Source organism: Anas platyrhynchos, chromosome 12, assembly GCF_047663525.1.
Source record: "Anas platyrhynchos isolate ZD024472 breed Pekin duck chromosome 12, IASCAAS_PekinDuck_T2T, whole genome shotgun sequence".
In the NCBI taxonomy this organism is placed as follows: Eukaryota; Metazoa; Chordata; class Aves; order Anseriformes; family Anatidae; genus Anas; species Anas platyrhynchos.
Window position 1 is genome coordinate 10,693,368 of NC_092598.1, and position 17,738 is coordinate 10,711,105.

General features: G+C 43.1%; 1 protein-coding gene and 1 long non-coding RNA gene across 9 annotated transcripts in view; one reads left to right on the forward strand and one right to left on the reverse strand.

Moving 5' to 3' along the window:
* Positions 1-93: 93 nt before the first annotated feature.
* CEBPG (CCAAT enhancer binding protein gamma) lies at positions 94-7,045 on the reverse strand. 3 transcript variants are annotated; one of them, XM_038185272.1, is made up of 2 exons: positions 7,025-7,045; positions 94-2,252 (listed from the first exon to the last, which is right to left on the reverse strand). In XM_038185272.1, the coding sequence occupies exon 2, from the start codon at positions 2,144-2,146 to the stop codon at positions 1,694-1,696; it is 453 nt and encodes a 150-aa protein (XP_038041200.1). In that variant the 5' UTR covers positions 2,147-2,252; positions 7,025-7,045; the 3' UTR covers positions 94-1,693. The 3 variants fall into 3 exon arrangements, with proteins under 3 accessions (XP_038041200.1, XP_027322774.1, XP_005020030.2); XM_027466973.3 differs by lacking the exon at positions 7,025-7,045 and adding an exon at positions 6,674-6,810; XM_005019973.6 differs by lacking the exon at positions 7,025-7,045 and adding an exon at positions 3,197-6,181.
* The window catches only part of LOC106017234 (uncharacterized), a 60,297-nt gene continuing 49,599 nt past the window's right edge, over positions 7,041-17,738 (forward strand). For all 6 annotated transcript variants that reach the window (XR_011812333.1, XR_011812332.1, XR_005268770.2 and 3 more), the window contains exons 1-3: positions 7,041-7,181; positions 7,893-7,955; positions 12,310-12,394. This is a non-coding gene — a long non-coding RNA (uncharacterized lncRNA). The remainder of the gene's footprint in view (positions 7,182-7,892; positions 7,956-12,309; positions 12,395-17,738) is intronic.

Sequence of the window (17,738 nt, forward strand, 5' to 3'; positions counted from 1 at the left end):
TGTTGCATGGATTTCTCAGACAACAGCTGTTCAAGGTGGCCACCTCTGTATTTGAGCAAAAGAGAACAGGGACAGGAAAAATAAGGCCAGCACTAGAGGCAAAATGTTTTTATTAGATTCTGATATTTCAACCCTACCTATTCAAGCTGCAGCTAGAACCAAAAAAACGTATCTCTGTAAAAAGACTACCATAGTCCAAAACAATCCATAAAAGACTGCATCTAATTACCTTTGTATTAAAAATTTAAATTCAAAAAGAACTTTTAAAGGCTTTATTTTCTAACAGCATCCTCATAGAGATAATATCCAAGTTCTTTTCCTAAGTACAGATACAAGGCAAACAAGCATCCTACAAAATAATCTATGGAAAAAGGTAGTGTAGGAGGGAAATTAAGACAGTGTAATAATCCACTAGCCAGACACACAGGTTAAATGTAACACAACCATACAGTCAATGAAATATTTAAAAATGAAAATAAATTAAGGTTACATCAAAGTTCCTGCTTTACTTTTGTTGTTTAAATCCTCAATATAGGTACATACCACTGCATTATGGATCATGGCAAAGACTTATCACTAGCATTTTAAAAATTGCTATAGCAAAACTTTTGATGGAAATAAAACAAGACTGAAGATACTCCTTCACGCAACTCTATGATGGCAATAGAAATTCTGCTGAATCAGGTACTCAAACTAGGGCCATTTATTTTTAAAACCACTTTCTATACGAACTCAGCTACAAATCTGAACGCCCATGAAAATGGAAATGAGTGTCAGCAAGCAGTGGTCCATACATTCTGGCTGTACAGATGCTGCCTTAATCCTTTCATTGCTTAGCCAAGCTGCGCATTTTGTTCTCCCTGATACCTGCACCCCAGCAAGAATGCAGTTTTGCAGAGCAGAGGTTTTTGGTAGTACTTTGCCATTTTCTGAAAACCAAAATCTTGTTCTCTTAAGGCCCCAGAGTCACTGTGTGAGCAATGTTAACGTGAACACAGGCTTAAAAGACTTTGTCAGTGTGCTGCTTTACCTCTTATACTTGATTCAGACTATCATTTGCCTTTTGGAAGCCAACTGCCTGTATATATTATTATAGTATATTGCTGTTTTTCTAGAAAACATCAGTAAGCATCCTAGCTCACTAATACTACACCCTCCCCATTAACTATAGCCAGATATGAAAGACCTAAGTGGTGCTTTATAGGACTTGCTCTACAGGTTTAAAGTAGTTGACAGGACAGCAGACTCTCTCCATGGCCTTTGCAGTTTGTAATACATAATGGAGAAAACAACGGGCTTAAATACACTAAAAAGTATTTAAAAGACAATTCACCCGGTTATGATTTACTGATACTACAGTGAACCATCCCGATGGATTCCTCCCATTACGCAAAATATAAGAAGGTAAGTACACTTCCGTGAACATGTTATTTCCCTAATGCTAAGCTCCTTGTTGACTATGAATTTAGATCTGCATTTGTTAGACAAATCTTCCAGAGGAGAAAAATATTTAACGCTTTTAAACAAATAGCCTAAGCAGTTTCTGGTTTAATCATATCAAATCTTCAGTGTTAAACCTAAAAAGATCTCCAAGAAATGACGGTTAAAAGAACACATCTTTTCCTCAGTTACTGCATGGGTGGTGCAGACAAGCTGTACCTCGAGAGTTCATTTCATGAGGTTGCGACGGTGCCTACTGTCCGCTGTTCTCTGGGTTTGTTGTGGTGGTTTCAGTGCCAACAGGTTGCACATTGTCTGCGAGGTTGTGTGCGTGCTCAAGGAACAAGTCTTTCAGTACACTCAGCTCCTTGGTTAGGAGCTTAATTTTTGCCTCCAAACGTTCATTTTCTTCTTTGAGCTGGGTGACCCTCTGCAGCGTGTCTTGTGCTTTCTGCTTGCTTTTTAACCGGCTCTTTTTCACTGCCATGTTGTTCCGCTCTCTGCGCTGACGATACTCATCACTGTTTCTATCCACAAAGGAATTTTTCTTTCCCTGTTTGCTTGGAGGCACAGCTTTGCCTCCACCACCAGGACTAACGGGAACCAGCTGGGGAACCTGCTGCAAACCACTGGTGTGCGCCTGGGTGTGAATCACACTTACTCCGTTCGCATCTGTAGCGGTGTTCTGTTGGGATGTCTTGCTCATTTGGACAGACTCTTCTTTGACACAACAGAATATATCAGGAGACTGAAAACTGTTTTCTAGAACGTGTTTCCAGCGGGTCTTCACATGGATTAAGGGCAAGGTGAACCTAGTAGGAAAAAAAAATGCTGTTAAAGTTTTGCCGGGTTTAGCTACAGACTTATACATCGCTGGCTTTAGCATAAGGTACTGATGGTACATCTGGCAGTAACACACCAAAACTATTCTGGAAGTAGAAAAGCTGCCAACTGCTGGGACATTTCAGAAGCCTCTCGAACATATTTGGATTGGAAGGGACTGTTACTGGGTCATCTAGTCAAGCTGTTTGCATTGTTCACTGGATTTACTCAGTTATTCCAAAGCCATCCCTGATGGATGGGTGTCTAGCCTAGCCTCGAATATCTCCAGTTTCACAACCTCTGCCTTGGCAACTGGTTCCACTGTCTAACTTTTCCTCCAGTTATATAATTTTCTTAATTTTTAGACTGATTTTTTCCTTCTGCAGCTTAAACCTATTAACAGCCTGACTCTTGACCAACAGGAGTACTTGATCCTTGTCCTCTTCAGACCATCCCTCTGGGTATGTGCACAGACACATTCATTGTTGGCCTGTCTTTTCTCTGGAGTGAGTGTGTTCAAGCTATCCACCTTTCCTTCAGCATCTTCTAGTGCTTTTACCAGCTCTAGGACTACTTTACTTGTTTTTTGAAGATGGTGTCCAAACTGATGATTGTTTCAAGGTCTCGCTAGTACCCAGTGGAAAAAAAATAGCTGTGATTGCTGTAACCGGGTACCATGAAAGGAACCCCTTCAGCCACTAGGACAAGTACTGTAACAGCACTGCAATGAGCAGGTGGCACAGGAAAACACAGTGATGACCACGTGAGCATCACTACGCTTGAAAGCCAGGGGACTGTTGCCACCCATAGGGAGATGGGGGCCACAGCTGACATGCCTACAAGCCACCTTCCTCGGCTGTAGCTCTCGCCCCAGTCACTGCCCGCTCTCCTGTCCGGCAGGCAGCCTGGCCTGATGAGCAGGATGCCCTCTCACCTGACTCATGTCCTCCCGCTGAGGTTCAGCCTGCTCCTGACCTGCTGGTGGTACAAGCAGGACTCCACCACAGCTGCTGCAGGAACACGGCCCTGTCAAGGCTAAAAGCTGCTCCCCTTCTCTTCCCATCTCACAGGATGTGACCTCCTAAATGTCTGGGAGAAAAGCTTGGGGGAGAAGAGGGGAGGGGGCAATAGGGTCGTTCTAAGCTCCTGAAATCCCTGCCTGTGGCTCCAGTGAAAAGTACTTCCAGACTGCTCAAATGACTATTTGATTTCTTGTTATATTAAACAAAAGCATCTAACTGGCATAAAACAATCCTACTCCAAGATCTTTTTGTGTTACAAAGGTGCAGCCCCACGCTCTGTCACATGTGTACGTGCAAGCACACAACAGGTATTCAGCTACCTCCCTGCTTGCCGCTGGGAGGAACCAGGGGGATGAAAGCAGCTGCAACTGGTGGGGGCACCACGAGCTGCCCAGCATCCGCAGCGCCCAGCGAAGGGCTCAAAGCTTTACGTCCTAAAAGCACGGGGTAACTGCAGCCCTGTGTCCGGCTGCCGAACACGGTGAGTGGCTGTAAATGAGCTGCGGTGTGTCACTCCTCCGTGTGTCACTCCTTGTCCTGCACTCGGGTTTGTCAGCTGCTCGCTGCTCTTGTTTGTTTGTTTTCCTCAGCAGCCCGAGTTGCCACTTTACCTTCTGCTAGGTTATCATTAACGAGGTTAAAATGTTACTGTCTAGATCAGTTCCAGTTTGTCTCCCATAATAGGAGGGAGCCAGAGCTAGATGCAGTTGCAGTGTGGTTCAGTAAAATGCACAGAAAAGCCTGTTAAGTCTGGCTTGAATGTTACTTAAAATTACATTGTCATGAAGAAGTCTTCTCACTTAGTACAAGCGAAGAAGTGAATACCTGCACCCCTCCTAAAGAAATCGTTTCATTTTCATTTCAGGGTAGAAGGATACCAGAGCACATGTCAGCTCTGACATAGCTAAACCTATGTACATACATGCTTAACATTTGTATTTAATATTTTCCTGATTTTGGCTGTTGGAGCAACTTTTGCAAACCACATATAAGTCTTAGATTCCAACCGACTAAGCAATGCAGATCGGTGGTTGAGCCGAACACACAGCTAACAAGATGTCACTGTGCACAAATAGCGGCATTGCAAGGCCACTTACAGTAGCTGCATGTGTGATTGCCCAGATATTTTTAAAGTCAAGACACAAGTGTATATTCTCTTCTGGCTTTGTCTCAGCTGCAATTCTGAAAACAGGATTTTTGCAGCCCTCAAATAGTACAGAGTTGTTAGATCGCCTCCTGTACCTGAGCTTTCCCCCTGATTTTTGGCATGTTTTCAAAGTCACACAGCATGGTCTCCTGTCCCCTCTATTTCAACACAACAGTGCTTACTAACTTCATCTGGACAACCCAGTTTAGTAACACGTCAGAAACATTTTCACCAACTGCTTTTTGTGCTTGTGGATACTGCAGAGGAAGGGGCAGCTCCTGCCCCCCCAAGATGAAGAACCAAAGCGTCCCATTGCTCAAGCTTCTCTTCTAGCCCTGACTTACAGGGTACTCTGGACTAGATCTTCCTCAGTTCTTTCTTACTGCAGCTGACCCACTTTGTATCCAATAACTATTTATTCAGTGAGACAAGCTCTAATTTGGCCTGACGATCAACAGAACACTTGCCTGGGAGATGTGACACCTGGACTCCTGTCCTGCTCCAACTACTATTTATGCAGAGCAAGTATTACCAACTGTGCTGTATCACAGATAACCCCGGAGTCACAACAATTAAGGCTTGAAGCTAATCTCCCCTGGTTATCTGGAGGCTGGATCCACATCACCAGCTGTCAGCTACTCAGTTGGGCAGCGAGAGGGAAGGACACCCTGGTCAGCAGCGAGTTTTGTGGGGCACATAGTACCTGGGGAAGGCCAGGAGGCAGCTGGGGCCCAGGGCTCAGGTATCGTGCCACACAAACAGGTTGGCTCGCTGTTAGCCCTGACACAACAGGAGGCAGCTCCTTGGAGAGCCAGCTCGAGTTTCCCAGCATCTTGTTCCCATAAAGCAGCTCATCAGCCGGAGCTCGGTGCCAGCCCTAGGCTGGTTCCACCCAGCACATGTTAGTGTTTCCAGTGGCCAGTTAGAACTGCCTTGTTCTCTCCTTGGGCCACCAACTGGCCACCCAGGACACCAGCTGGCCACCCACTACAGCATAATAGCTGGTAGCTCAGGGGTGTCCTCACAGGCAGCCGCTGTCTGACAGCACTCCGCAGGGACTGCAGGCTCCCAAGCAAATCAAGACCTTTATTATCTTTGCTTTACCCCCCTAAAAAACTTTAGACTTCCAAATGTTTGCCTTGGCGGGAAAAAAAAAGTATTTTAAATTGTTAATTAAATCAGTGGTTTGTTTGGTTTTTGTTTTTTTTTTTTTTACTTAGCAGCAAAAACTACAAAGCATTTCTCTCTACTCCTTCTCTGAGATGTGACTCTGTGGATTCTGTTATTCAGGACGGCTTCACTGCACAAAGTCACCCAGATGCCTCTACCCAGTGCAGAATCAGCGCAAGCCTGAACAGCAAGAGGTAGCCTCCCTTCTCTTTGACTTCCGTACAAATATCCCAGTAGGACCTGACTAAACCCAACCGCTGCTGCACAAGGAACAGCATAAACCTGCGGGCAGTTTGCTGAGCGCTGGGGGAGCCCCGTCCTGCAGGGCTTGCTGCTCGCCGCGCTCAGGGGAGGTGTCCTGGCCGAGGTGGCTTCCATCTGCCACCCGCTGCCAACCTTTTGCCTGCATTTTCCTCCTAACCTCCAATTACTCCTCGTGAAGGGAAAACCCTTCCTCACCCTGCACAGCGCGCAGCCCGACATCCTTTAAAAGAAAAGGAAAAAGGGACAGGGGGCACAGGGACCCGCTGAGCCCCCCCGGCTGCCCCCAGACCCGGCCCGGTCCCGTAGCGCTCCCCTCCCGCTAAAGGCGACAGCCCCTGTCGCGATAAGCCTTGCGCTGTCGCGACATGCCGCACCCCGCCGGGCCGTCCCACCCGGAGCCCCGCCCGGGCGGCCGCTGCCCTCGGGGCGGCTCCGGGAGCCTCCGCCCGCACCTGGCCCGGGGAAGGGGCGGGGGGGGTGGAAGCACCCCCGGGACACCCCCGGGGCCCGGCCGCCGCCTCCCCGCCGGGCCCGCAGCCCGGGGGCCGCGCTCCTCCCCCTCCTCCTCCTCCTCCTCCTCCTCCTCCCCCCCCCCGCGGCCGTGCGGCAGCGCCAAGCCGTGACTTCACCGGGGGGAGGAGAGGAGAGGAGAGGCGCGGGGCCGGGGCCGCCCGCCCGCCGATTGCATCATGCGCGCCGCTCCCCATGGCCGCCGCCACCGCCACCACCCGCCGCGGCAACGGCAGCGGGCACGGCCCGGCCCGGCCCCGCACCCCGCGGCGGCGCCCCCCGCGCGGCCGCCCCTTACCTGCGGCAACGGCGGCGGCGGCGGCGGCGGGGAGGGGAGAGGGGGGGGGGCGCGGCCGGGCCCGAGCCTCGTCGTTAAAGCGCCCAGCGCGGCCCGAGCGGCGATTGCGAAACCCGCCCCGCGCCCGCCCGCCCCCCAGCCCCCGCGCCGGCCAATCGGCGCCCGGCTGCCCGGCGGGGTGACGCAATGCCCGCCGCGATTGGCAGCCCGAGCGGCCAATCCGACCCCTCCTCGGCTTTAAAGGGCGAGGCCGGCGGGCCGCGAGGGCGCTGCGGGGCGGCCCCACCTCGGCGCCCTGAGGCGCTGCGCGAGGCCCCGGCCCGGCCCGGCCCGCGGGCGCCATCTTCTCACCTCAGGCGCCGCGGGGGGCCCGTGCGAGGCGGGGAGCGAGCCGAGGAGCGAGCCGAGGTTGTGGCGCATTCTGAAGTTGCGTTGGCTCTTCGCTCGTTTTTCCCCTTGTGAACACCTCAAAACAAATAAAAAAACAACGGCCAAAGGTTTAAAACAGGTTAGGAAACACCTGTGTGGTAGCTAAATGCTGTAGGAAGGTTAGGCGCAGCTGTGTCTCGTCAGAAAGCGCCTCACGTCTTGTGGAGGACGGTTTGGGCCCTTAATGCTGTTCAGAGGCTTTGGCTCACGTCTCCTGAGCTCTGCCTAAACAAGATTACAATAAAAAAAATACATGTTTGCATCTAAGTTGTAGGTGCATAAAATGCATCTAGTAGCTCTTTGAAGGGGAAACATGTACTCAAACAAGGAGGTGCATGTGCTTGCAGCGGGCAGCTCCAAAAGTCATCAGTTTGTAAAGTAAGGAAGTTGCGAGCAAGTTTATGGGCACGCGTAGTGAAAAGAACAGTGTGGAAAAAATAGTTACTGTTTAAATGCAGAGAGTTCCAGTCTGTGTTGTACCCCAGTTTAGGACATAGACCTACCTGTGGAAACTTTTCCTATGCAAAAGAAATGAGAATGATCAGATTTGTGAACACAGTTGCAGAGCTTGGTAACATAGATATTTGTATTTGCCATTTCTATGGCCGTCTGATGTTGAGTGTTTTTGTTGTTTTTATAAAGCCCTGTGGAAAATAAACCACATTTGCAAAGAATTCTGAGGATTAGTCTGGGCAAACAGTTTTACTCAGCTCATTACCATGAAGATACTGTTTCCTTGTCAGTCATCAAGTATTTGCTTTAATATCTCAAATGTTTTTCTGTTTCTCAGTTGAAACTGTTATGTTTTCTCTGGCAATGACTCATCCATCTGTAACTAGAGCAAAAATTCCAGGTAAGCATTAAACATTATCCTCTACTTAAAATAGTTAAGTAGGTGTATGCTCTTAGAGTGCTTTCCTAGGATTTTAGAGTACTTTATCACCATTTATTCATTAATCCTCATCAAAGAAAGATGAAGAAAATAAAATGTAGACAAACTCATTCTCATTCGGTCTGATTATTTTAAACATTAAAGCCCATACGTAATTCCATGCATCTAAGGAGCTCCAATGCTTGGTTGGCATTGTATCCTATTACAGGAAAATCATCACACAGTGTACTTAAGTGTTTGCAAGATAATATTTTTCTTTCCCACAGTAAAAATGGATTATGGTGGAAGCAATTTAAAAAGTAATCACAAAATACATGGACTACTGCTCTTGAGGCATGGCGTTGAAATACACACCTTATCTGCTTACTGCCACATACAAGTTACACGAGCTGTCATGAGCTGGACTGTCCCTGCTGGGATGGAGTCCTCACTCTGATTCTGGATGTATTGCTGTAGCAGCAGTCTGCCTATAAGACTATAGATAATATTGTAATAGTAACTTATTTTCACATGCATAGTCCAGTCTTATGGTTCTTTAAAGACCCCAGTTCCTGAAAAATAAAAATTAAAAAAAAAATCCGCATCTTCAAATAGTATCTAGCAAATCACAATTCAAGGCAGAAAAACTATTGAGGAAACAGAAGCTATCTATGGGAGTCAGAGGCAAAAGTTTTAGAGGGGAGAGGAACTTTGAGGGAAATATCCTTGTTTATTGCTTGTTTACTTAGTGCTTACATGTAGGCAGTTTTCTGCAGTAGAACTCAGTGTGAGAACTGTTATGTCTCTGAATCATTTTTATTGTCTTTTTACAATGTTTATGGTTGTTACATCTCTGTTCATGGGCAATTATTTCTTTGTCCTAAAATAAATAATAATAATAATAATAATTTAAAAAAAAAAACAATATACAAACAGTCTGGACTACAACCTATACTTTTTTCTTCTTCTTCTTCTGCAAGCATTCAATTATTTGCCTGCATGTCCCTCATGGATAGCCTTTAATGGACTTTTTAATTCAGACTTGAACATTTCAGTTAAACATTTACCTTTCACACATGATTTAACTGTATAGTTTTTCCCTTTGGTGTAATATCATGTCTTTTGAATTCTTCTAGCTGAGAATTTAGTCATTTACTTTCTTGTGATTTAGAAGAAAGAAAATTAAATATATATGTATATATATATGTATTTTACAAGTAGAAATAAATACCCTCCTTGGGTACTATTTCAGGTTGTGATATAAAGTGTGTTTGTGGGCAAATGCACTGAATGATACCAACACTTTCTGTCCTATTTATAGAGATTATCCAGAAGCTGAAGAGACAGATCTGTAATCCACCCCCAGCAGCCTGTTAGTGATCCAGTTTTAATCATTCAAAGAGTGCAAAGTCATGATAGAATAGTAAACAAATGGTTAGAAAGCAACAGTAGCAGTCTCTTCTTGTCTGTTTTGACATCAAGAAAAAAAGTTACTAACCTTCCTATTGTCAGTCTTGTTATAAAAGTTTTTCGTAGTAACTGCTACCCCTGCTTTGTTGAACTAGATTTGCTTGAAACTGGACAGAAAAACACTGTGGGATATGATCACATTCCTTACAATCATCAAGCAGATGACATTCGTTTAGAAATATCCTAGCAATACAAAGCCTGTAGTAGAGTTTTTCCCTAATCTTATTATTGTAAAACTCTCTTCACTTAATAACCATTGTATTGTGGTGTTACAAGACTTATATTTTGCATTCAGGACTGACCTGCACCAAGATGAAAATCCTACTGTTAGAAATGTCTTTCAATCTGATTCGATAATTTAAATGGTAGAAATTTGTCTATTAATAGTTCATTTGTCAGAGGTAGCCTTTTTGAATAGGTGAAGAGAAAGGAGAGGAAACATTGCTTACTGGTGATCGCTATTTCAGGACTGCACTTCTAATTCTAGCACTGACTCACTGCAGCCTTGGAAAGTTACAGTGCTTTTGTTCTAGCAAATACTAAGTAAAGAAAGGAGCCATTCTATTCAAATAGCAAACATTCATTTTATTGTAACACTGCCTGGAGTTCATTTACAGGAAAAATCCAATGCTTTTGTTCTTTCTCTCTATGCTGCTAATAATTTTTGCAAGAAAGTATTTCCAGTTTCTAGTTCAGCATCTTCCAGTACTACTTTCCTTATTATCAAAATATCAAAGCCACACAAATATCTAGAATTACTTACACTGGTTTCTGAAAAGAGATCAACTCAATTACATGTGCAGAGTAAAAGGAGTGTTTCGCCAGTGGAGGAGGACATAAAAAAAAAAAAAAAGCCAACAGCTGTTCCTTCTCCCACAACTTCAGTAGGCTATTGTGTGATAGCAAAATGAATCAGACTAACACAGAAATCATACAGTGCATTAGAGAAAACTAATGCATTAATGATCTTTTTTACTAGAAACCCAAACTGTTGCTGTCATAAGTGCTACATGCCATGCTTTTCTCTCCACCTACATTTTATTTTATATTTTATTTTATTTTATATTTTATTTTAGCATATATCCATATCATCTCCTGTCTTTAGAGTATTCCAGAGGATTTCTAAGAAGATGACCAAACTATTCTAACTGTATCAGTGACTAGATACTGATTAGTGTTCAGTAGCCGCAAGTCCCTTCCAAGCCAGTGAAGCTGCTGGACTTACTATTTGTGACCTTGCATTCAAATATCTGAATATGGAATTGGAAGCTTTCTTGTAGGTATTTGAGTTTGGAAAAAGCAAGCATGTCCCTGAAGAATGCCTGCTCTGTGGGGAAGCTCTAAGTGTGTCAAGTTAGTGATAGGACCAGAGGGAGCAGCATAGAACTGCAACAGGGGAGGGTCAGGTTAGATGGTAGGAAAAGTTTCTTCACCAGGTGGGTGGTTGGGCACTGGCACAGGCTCCCCAGGACAGTGGTCACAGCACTGACCCTGCCGGAGTTGAAGAGGCGTTTGGATAACACTCTCAGACTATGGTTTGATTTTTAAGTAGCCTTTGTGGAGCAAGGAGTTGGACTTGATGGTCCTTGTGTGACCCTTCCAACTCAGTATATTCTTTGATTTTATGATTATCCCAAACAGTTCAGGTCTCTGGGAGAGGATCTAACAAAAAAAAAAAAAAAAAGAGTGCCACATTCTAACAAGGATTGTACAGCTTTGCTAACCTGTGTTTGAACATTCTCTGGCTTTGCTCTGAAACCTAGTGCTGCAGTTAAAATTTGTGTACCCATTGTTGTGAATATCACTGGGGCCTGACTTGCATTTTAGCTGAACTTCATTAATAATTGTGCTAAGCTTAATGCAAACCGCATTTTTTTTCTGATATCTATAGAATGCAACAGTGGTTTTTAGACTGCCACTGATCAATATTGTTTTTTATTTTCATGTGCATGTAAAATGTTAGGCAGGGTGAAACTGTATAGTTAAATATGAGTAAAAACAAAGTAGATAAATGGATTGAAAGGAAAATGTTGTGTATCATCTGTGTATATATAAAATCTTGTTCAAAAGAGACTTGTTAGAACTGAACAAGTCTGAGCGAGAATTAATGGCCCACACCTGGGAATAAGAGGTGAATTCTCAAGTATCCAGGTTTAGTAACTGCCACACCTGTCCTGTATTCCCAAAAGCATAAATGAGGTCTGCAAGGATTTAGATAGCTTAGCTTCTGAATGCACAGTGCCATGGCTCTTTTCCAAGGCATCATCAGTCACCGCATGAAAATCCCCACCCATAATTACTAGGGCATTATTTGTCACGGGGTATACTCTAATGAAGAACTTCACCTTATTCATATGATATCAAGAAGAGTAAATAGTTTGAGGGATGAATTTTACCCTGACTTTGAAATGGTTCTTCACAACAGAACCTTAGAGTACCCTTCCAGAAAAGCACTGAAGTTGGAAAGGCATAACTGTTTCATCTTCAGTCCCATGGTATTGGGACAACAAGGAGCCAAACTGATTTTTTATCAGTGTCTTCATTATTCCCTGCAACCTATATATGGTCTCTGAAATACCATAAAAAGCACAATGAACAACTGTGTGAAAAAAGAAGACAAGAGCTTGTCACCTTGGGGGGGGGGGGGGGGATGAAGAGGGTATGGTCCACCTGCTTGTTTACCCTGTGTCACTTCTGTTCATACAAATGAACAGAAAGTTATTTATGCTTGGATGATACAAAATATGCAGGAGGGACATTTGAGAAAGTGTACTGGCAATTACAGAATGTCTGTCGTTGAGCTGCTGCTAATAATATCTAGGATAATTTTGTGCTAGATTATCAGTGATGGTGGTATTTTTGTCAGGCAGGTACAGTGTCTCCTCCCCAAGAGAAAGTAAAGGAAGTACTCGGTGCCATCGTTCTTCCAGAAGGCTGATCATCCGAGTTTGGTGAGTTAACTGGCAGAAAGGCCTTTTCTTTCCCTGGCAGAAAGGCCTTTTCTTTCCCTGCATCCTGAAATGGAAGCAAAAGTAACAGAAACAGTGTGGCACAGCTCTCTGCTGTTTGGCTCTGCATACTCTCTTAACATATTATAGACTCCCAGAGGAACAAAGCAATTACATTTACACATGCAGGCACCTGAATATCTCTGTCACAGCAAATTTACCAGATACAATCTAGCATTAGGTTTCTATTGAATATAAATGCTGCAGCCAAAACAACACTTTGGTAACATGTCCCAGGACAAGAGTATCACTGGAGAAGGGCTCATCTGATTTTCTCTACTCGTGATAGTAAGTAGATCAGAATTTCCCTCTGATAGGCAGTAAAAGCTTTATGTCCCCATGTCCCTTCCTCTCTAGTCTGCCCATTGAGGTCATGTTTCTGTAGCTCACCAGTCTTAAAAAAAATAATCAGCAAATCTCCGTATAGGAAACTGTCCTTGATCTGATTTGTTGTGCCAGGGTTCTCCTGCACATTTTTTTTTTTATTATTATTATTTTTTGGGTCAGAAGATTATCAGGAATTTTGCCTGAGGAAAGAATTCAGGATCAGTAATATTACAATAAAGTTTATGTTGGTGAGTCATAGGGGAAGAGCCTGTCTTTGAAAATACGGAAACAAAAAAGAGTAACGTGCAAAGAAAAGTTGATGCAGGCACAGAACACTTCAAAATGCTATGAACCGTGTGGTGCAGATTCTCAGTGGTGCACATGCACTTGCAGTCAATATAAATGCCAATAGTCACTTGGCAGAAACTGAGACTTACTCTCCTAAAGCGTCCCTGAAGACTTTCTCCACATACCCAATATTTGCTGAACATACACATTGCAAAGCAGATTTTACCAAGGTGTACACAATCCTAGAAACCTTCAAAGCTCCGCAGTGAGTGTGGTAACAGTTAAAATCATTTGTGCAGGCTTTTGAGTCCCTCCTTCAGGGAGTACAGGTATTGCTTTGAAGTCACCTACAGTTCCAGTGGAAGTGTGGTTTGGCAGTTGGAGAAAAGGACTTTGCTTACCAGGAAATGAAATTACTGGAGGTGCATTGTTTATGTGTACTTTTACCTCACATCATGTTTTTCCTCCTTTCTAAAGCCCTTTGACATTAAGGGACCCTGCAGGTGGGACAAAATTGAGGCTTGCAAAGTGTCTTCTGGTGTTTTCCTTCCTGTAAAAAAAAAAAAAAGGCAGGATGAGTGCACACAGGTGCATGTGTACTCCTGGCAGCAATATGCGCATGGGCAGCCAGTCCCAGAGAACTCCAGCTCTAAGCGACTGCCTTACTTCTAACAAGCTAATGTGGGATGTTGTGCTATGCTGATGCCAGAAATAACTGGAAAGCCTTGGGTACAAATGCCAATGCCTTGAGCACAAAAAGTTTATAACAAAACATTTCAGTTACATAAACACCATCCTAATGTGGGGACACTTATTAAACCATACTCTGTAGCATCAACAGAGAACACTGCAGCATATTCCCAAAGCCATCCATATGTCTTTGGATTTCATCAGGTGAAGGGACACTAGCTGTGGCTGTAAGCTTAATGGGAGTTCACAGATAGCTCTGACACTTCATACTATAGCAGCACTGGTAGCTGAGCTATGGGAAGCTGAAGAGCATGCATGCTTTTACTTAGTATTTGAGTGCTTTTAAATTGATTTCTAGAAAGATTTTCAGTCAGCTTAAAATTTGATACATGGCACGTATTCTGCTAATCCACCACCAGATGTATTTTTTAGCCTTAACCAAAACATGTAGACCCAAGGACTCACAAGTTTTCCAATCCTGCAAGGGAGGTTGACTGAATAGCTCTGACCTACAAATAGGCCAAGGGGTACTGGGGCAAAGTGTCACGTCCTGAATATTGAGTTTTCAGCTGATGCGTCAGGAGATATGAGCTCTACCTCAAGGATTACCTACAGTTTGCACAGTTAGCCTTTTCTTATAAAAGAGACGTATATTTGTTTTCCATAAGGGCATATTTTTTTTGTGTAACCAGTGGACTCAGCAGCTGAGTTTGCACAGCTATGTGCAAGGAGACCCATGGTGCTTTCCACTTCCATAAAAAAGAAGGAAAGAGGCCTTTAACTTTTGTCAATGGCATGCTGAGCTGGGCAACCAAAGTTTCTTTCAGTTAATTAATAAAGGAGAAAAGTCATTCCCTTGTGGTGAGGGATCTAGAGACACTACTGAAGATGCAAATGATCTCTTGATGGCTTAAGTTAAATGTAAATAATTCATAAGCCCTGCACTTAGCTATATAAATATTTGCATCTACTAAACCTTTCTAAAGGTCCCAGAACATTCATGATATTGTGGGACAGCCCTTCCAATTTCATGGAAAATACTGACCTACTACCAACTGTACTGTCTTATCCAACCCAAATACTAGCTGTGTTGGCTATGGTAACTGTCAGGAGTTGTTTCTCTAATAGAGAAATACATATTTCTGTGCTAAGTTAGACTTTTCTGTCCTCCTTTTTTGGCTGCTGAGTGTAAAATAGCAGATAACAAGTATGGATCCAATCCTACATTGCATTTTAAATGATTCAGCCTTCTAATGATATGAGTTCTGTGGTGTGCAGGTTTTTAAACCATCGTCTTCTTTTTAAAATCATGTATTTTATTAAAATAAAATCCAGTACTGTAGCACTGAACACTAGAACATTTCATAATTATTTTTAGAACCGTGCAATTCCTATTATTAAAGATCTGAAGTGTTTGCCAGTTTTTAAAAAATAAGACTTATTTTTCTAAAATGAATTTTGACTTTTCTGTGTTAAATTTTACTGTATGTCATGTTTACCACATTTATGTCAGCAATTTGCACTGCTCACTTTCCCTGTTAATAGAATGTTGGATTTATTTTTTTGTATTATGAGGACCTGATTTGAGAGCTGATTCCTTATTTTACTTAAACACAAGTAGTTTGCAAGGGCTTTTTGTTTTGGGACTAGAAACCTCTCAGCCTCAGCCCTGGGTTTTTGCTGAGTGATTAGCTTTGGTAAGACTTAGTTCCACTATTAACTGTATGGACCAGTTGTACATGACATTGTTGATTCTCCAAGTTGAGGGACAGTGACTTTTCAGCATGGCTTTATGAGCATTTAGATATGTAAACTTCTTGCAAATAGACTAGCACTGTCATTGGATTTTTACTTTCTGAAATATTTTTGCAAACAAAAAAAAAACATTTTTATGCTTCTGTGAAATGAATGAAAAATATGATGGTGTCCATCAGAAGAAGCCCTCTGTTTTTATTCATATGAATTCTGATAATATTTATTTAAAGCACTCAGTAGCTCTACTGTCAGTCACCCTTAAAAACTAAGCATAAGGAATGATTTGTTCCAAACATCATATTTTGAGGTAGCCAGTCCAGTTTTCATCAAAAACTTTAAAATGTCCTTGCTACCTCCTGACTATAGTTTTTAGGTTTTTATGGGACTGTGTGATCCACTCAGGAAAAGTCTACTGATCATTAGACTGAACTGGTTTGTGATTCCCCTTTATTGCACATAAGATAAAGACTTGTTTTACGCAAAGCATGACATTCCCATTTGAACAGAAAAATTGTAAAAAGGTCTCACAGAAGTCATGCATGGGTGAATAATGCCTCATTTTTATTAACAAGACTGCTATGCTGAATGTTACTGTGTGTAATCTGTCTTTCTGCAAAGGCTTAGAAGGCAGAATAGATGTTATCTCAGCAAGTAGGAGTGCCAGGTCCTTTCACTGGGTGTTTTCAAGTGAGCTTTGAATCTCTGCAGGGAATGAAGGGCCATGTCTCACATAACCTGCCCCTGGTTACATGAGAGAGCCTCTATTGCCCATCACTGTGCTACATGGGCAGTCTTCAGGTGAAACCACACCGTAACAGGGTCAACATGCTGCAGAGGGGGACTTCAGTGCTGTATTTCAGCTTGTAAGTGTAAGCTGTTTCTTAAGTCTTTGTGCAGAGGTTATTCTTAGGAGAGCCTAAATTCTGACGCCAGAAGTATCTCTGTTATTAGCTTGGAACTGATAACAAAACCAATGATTTTCAAGCTGAGATTGCCTCTGACTTGTTTCCTTCCTCCATGTTTCTGCGTTTCCCATGTGCTGGCTGCTTCTTTGATCATGGTTAGGATTCATTTGTGATGTCACTGGGCAACTCTAAGAACTCTAAGAAGCAAAGCTTCCTTGTGACTCCCTTCCCTCTCGGTGCCTTTGACATTTTTTATTTAGTAGGCCAACTCCTGCTTAGATTACTCATGCCAGTAATCCCTGGGCTGGCAGTGGTATAATTAGAGAAAGCTGAGTTTGGCTTAACAGAGAGGTCAAACTTTCAGATACTGCTCAGCATCTACACTGAGCAGTGGGACTGTTTTCTGTTAGTATAGAGTCAATATTTTTTTAAACCTGAAGTTTCAAAATGCTAGTCAAATGTAGCCCCAAACCCTTCTGCCACTGAAGTCAGTTGCTTCATGATATTCATACTAGAAGGGTTGTACCAAAGGTGAATAGTTCTTATATTTCCATGTCTTAGTCCTTAATTCCATAGATACTTAGAGCATTGAATGTTTCCAGGCTGAGAATCAAAAGCTGTGAGCTGGGTAGTGAGGCTATCCCATTGTCTGACTTGTGAGTCACACAGTAACTTAAGCAAAAGAGAAACATAAAAAGCCCATGGGATCCTTGAGTTCTCTGGGAAGCCTCATTCCCTTCTCATAAAGCTGAAGTCTGCCACAGAGTCAGCAATGTGTTTACCTGTGGAAGGACAGTGGGAGGCTTTCCTATCCATATTACAGAATGTAATTTTTTGCCACATTTTCACTCTAATTTATAGCCTTGTCAGTCTCACCTATGGAGGAGTAAAGTTGATTTAGAGACAACATGGACAAATTAGTCTATCTCAGGGACTCAGTTTTGTGACAGAATGTTTCACATACTGAAATACCTAATTAAGAAACAGCGTGACCTTATTTTTATAAGCTGGTCTTCATCTTCTTTTCCTGTTCCATCACTCTCACTTTTTATATCTTGTTCTTCTGATTGTAATTTTTTTGTGTAGCAAAGAGTCTCTTGCTATACTTATGGAAAGTGCCTAAACTATTTTGGTATTTACATAATTCTGAAATTTTAGTTTTTGCAGATACCCTTAGAATAATGTCCACAGCTCAGACAAGAACTACTTAGAAAAAGTGGTAAAGCCTGAGCCATGCTGTACCATTGTCTGTTTGAAAGTCCTTTGAGGTCAGGAAAAAGTGGCACCTAGGTTAGTGGCAAGGTTTGTTATTAAGGTGGCCT

What these genes read in the sequence shown, in the direction of transcription:
- CEBPG (XM_038185272.1), bottom strand. Translation starts at nt 2,146, where the DNA reads ATGAGCAAGACATCCCAACAGAACACCGCTACAGATGCGAACGGAGTA.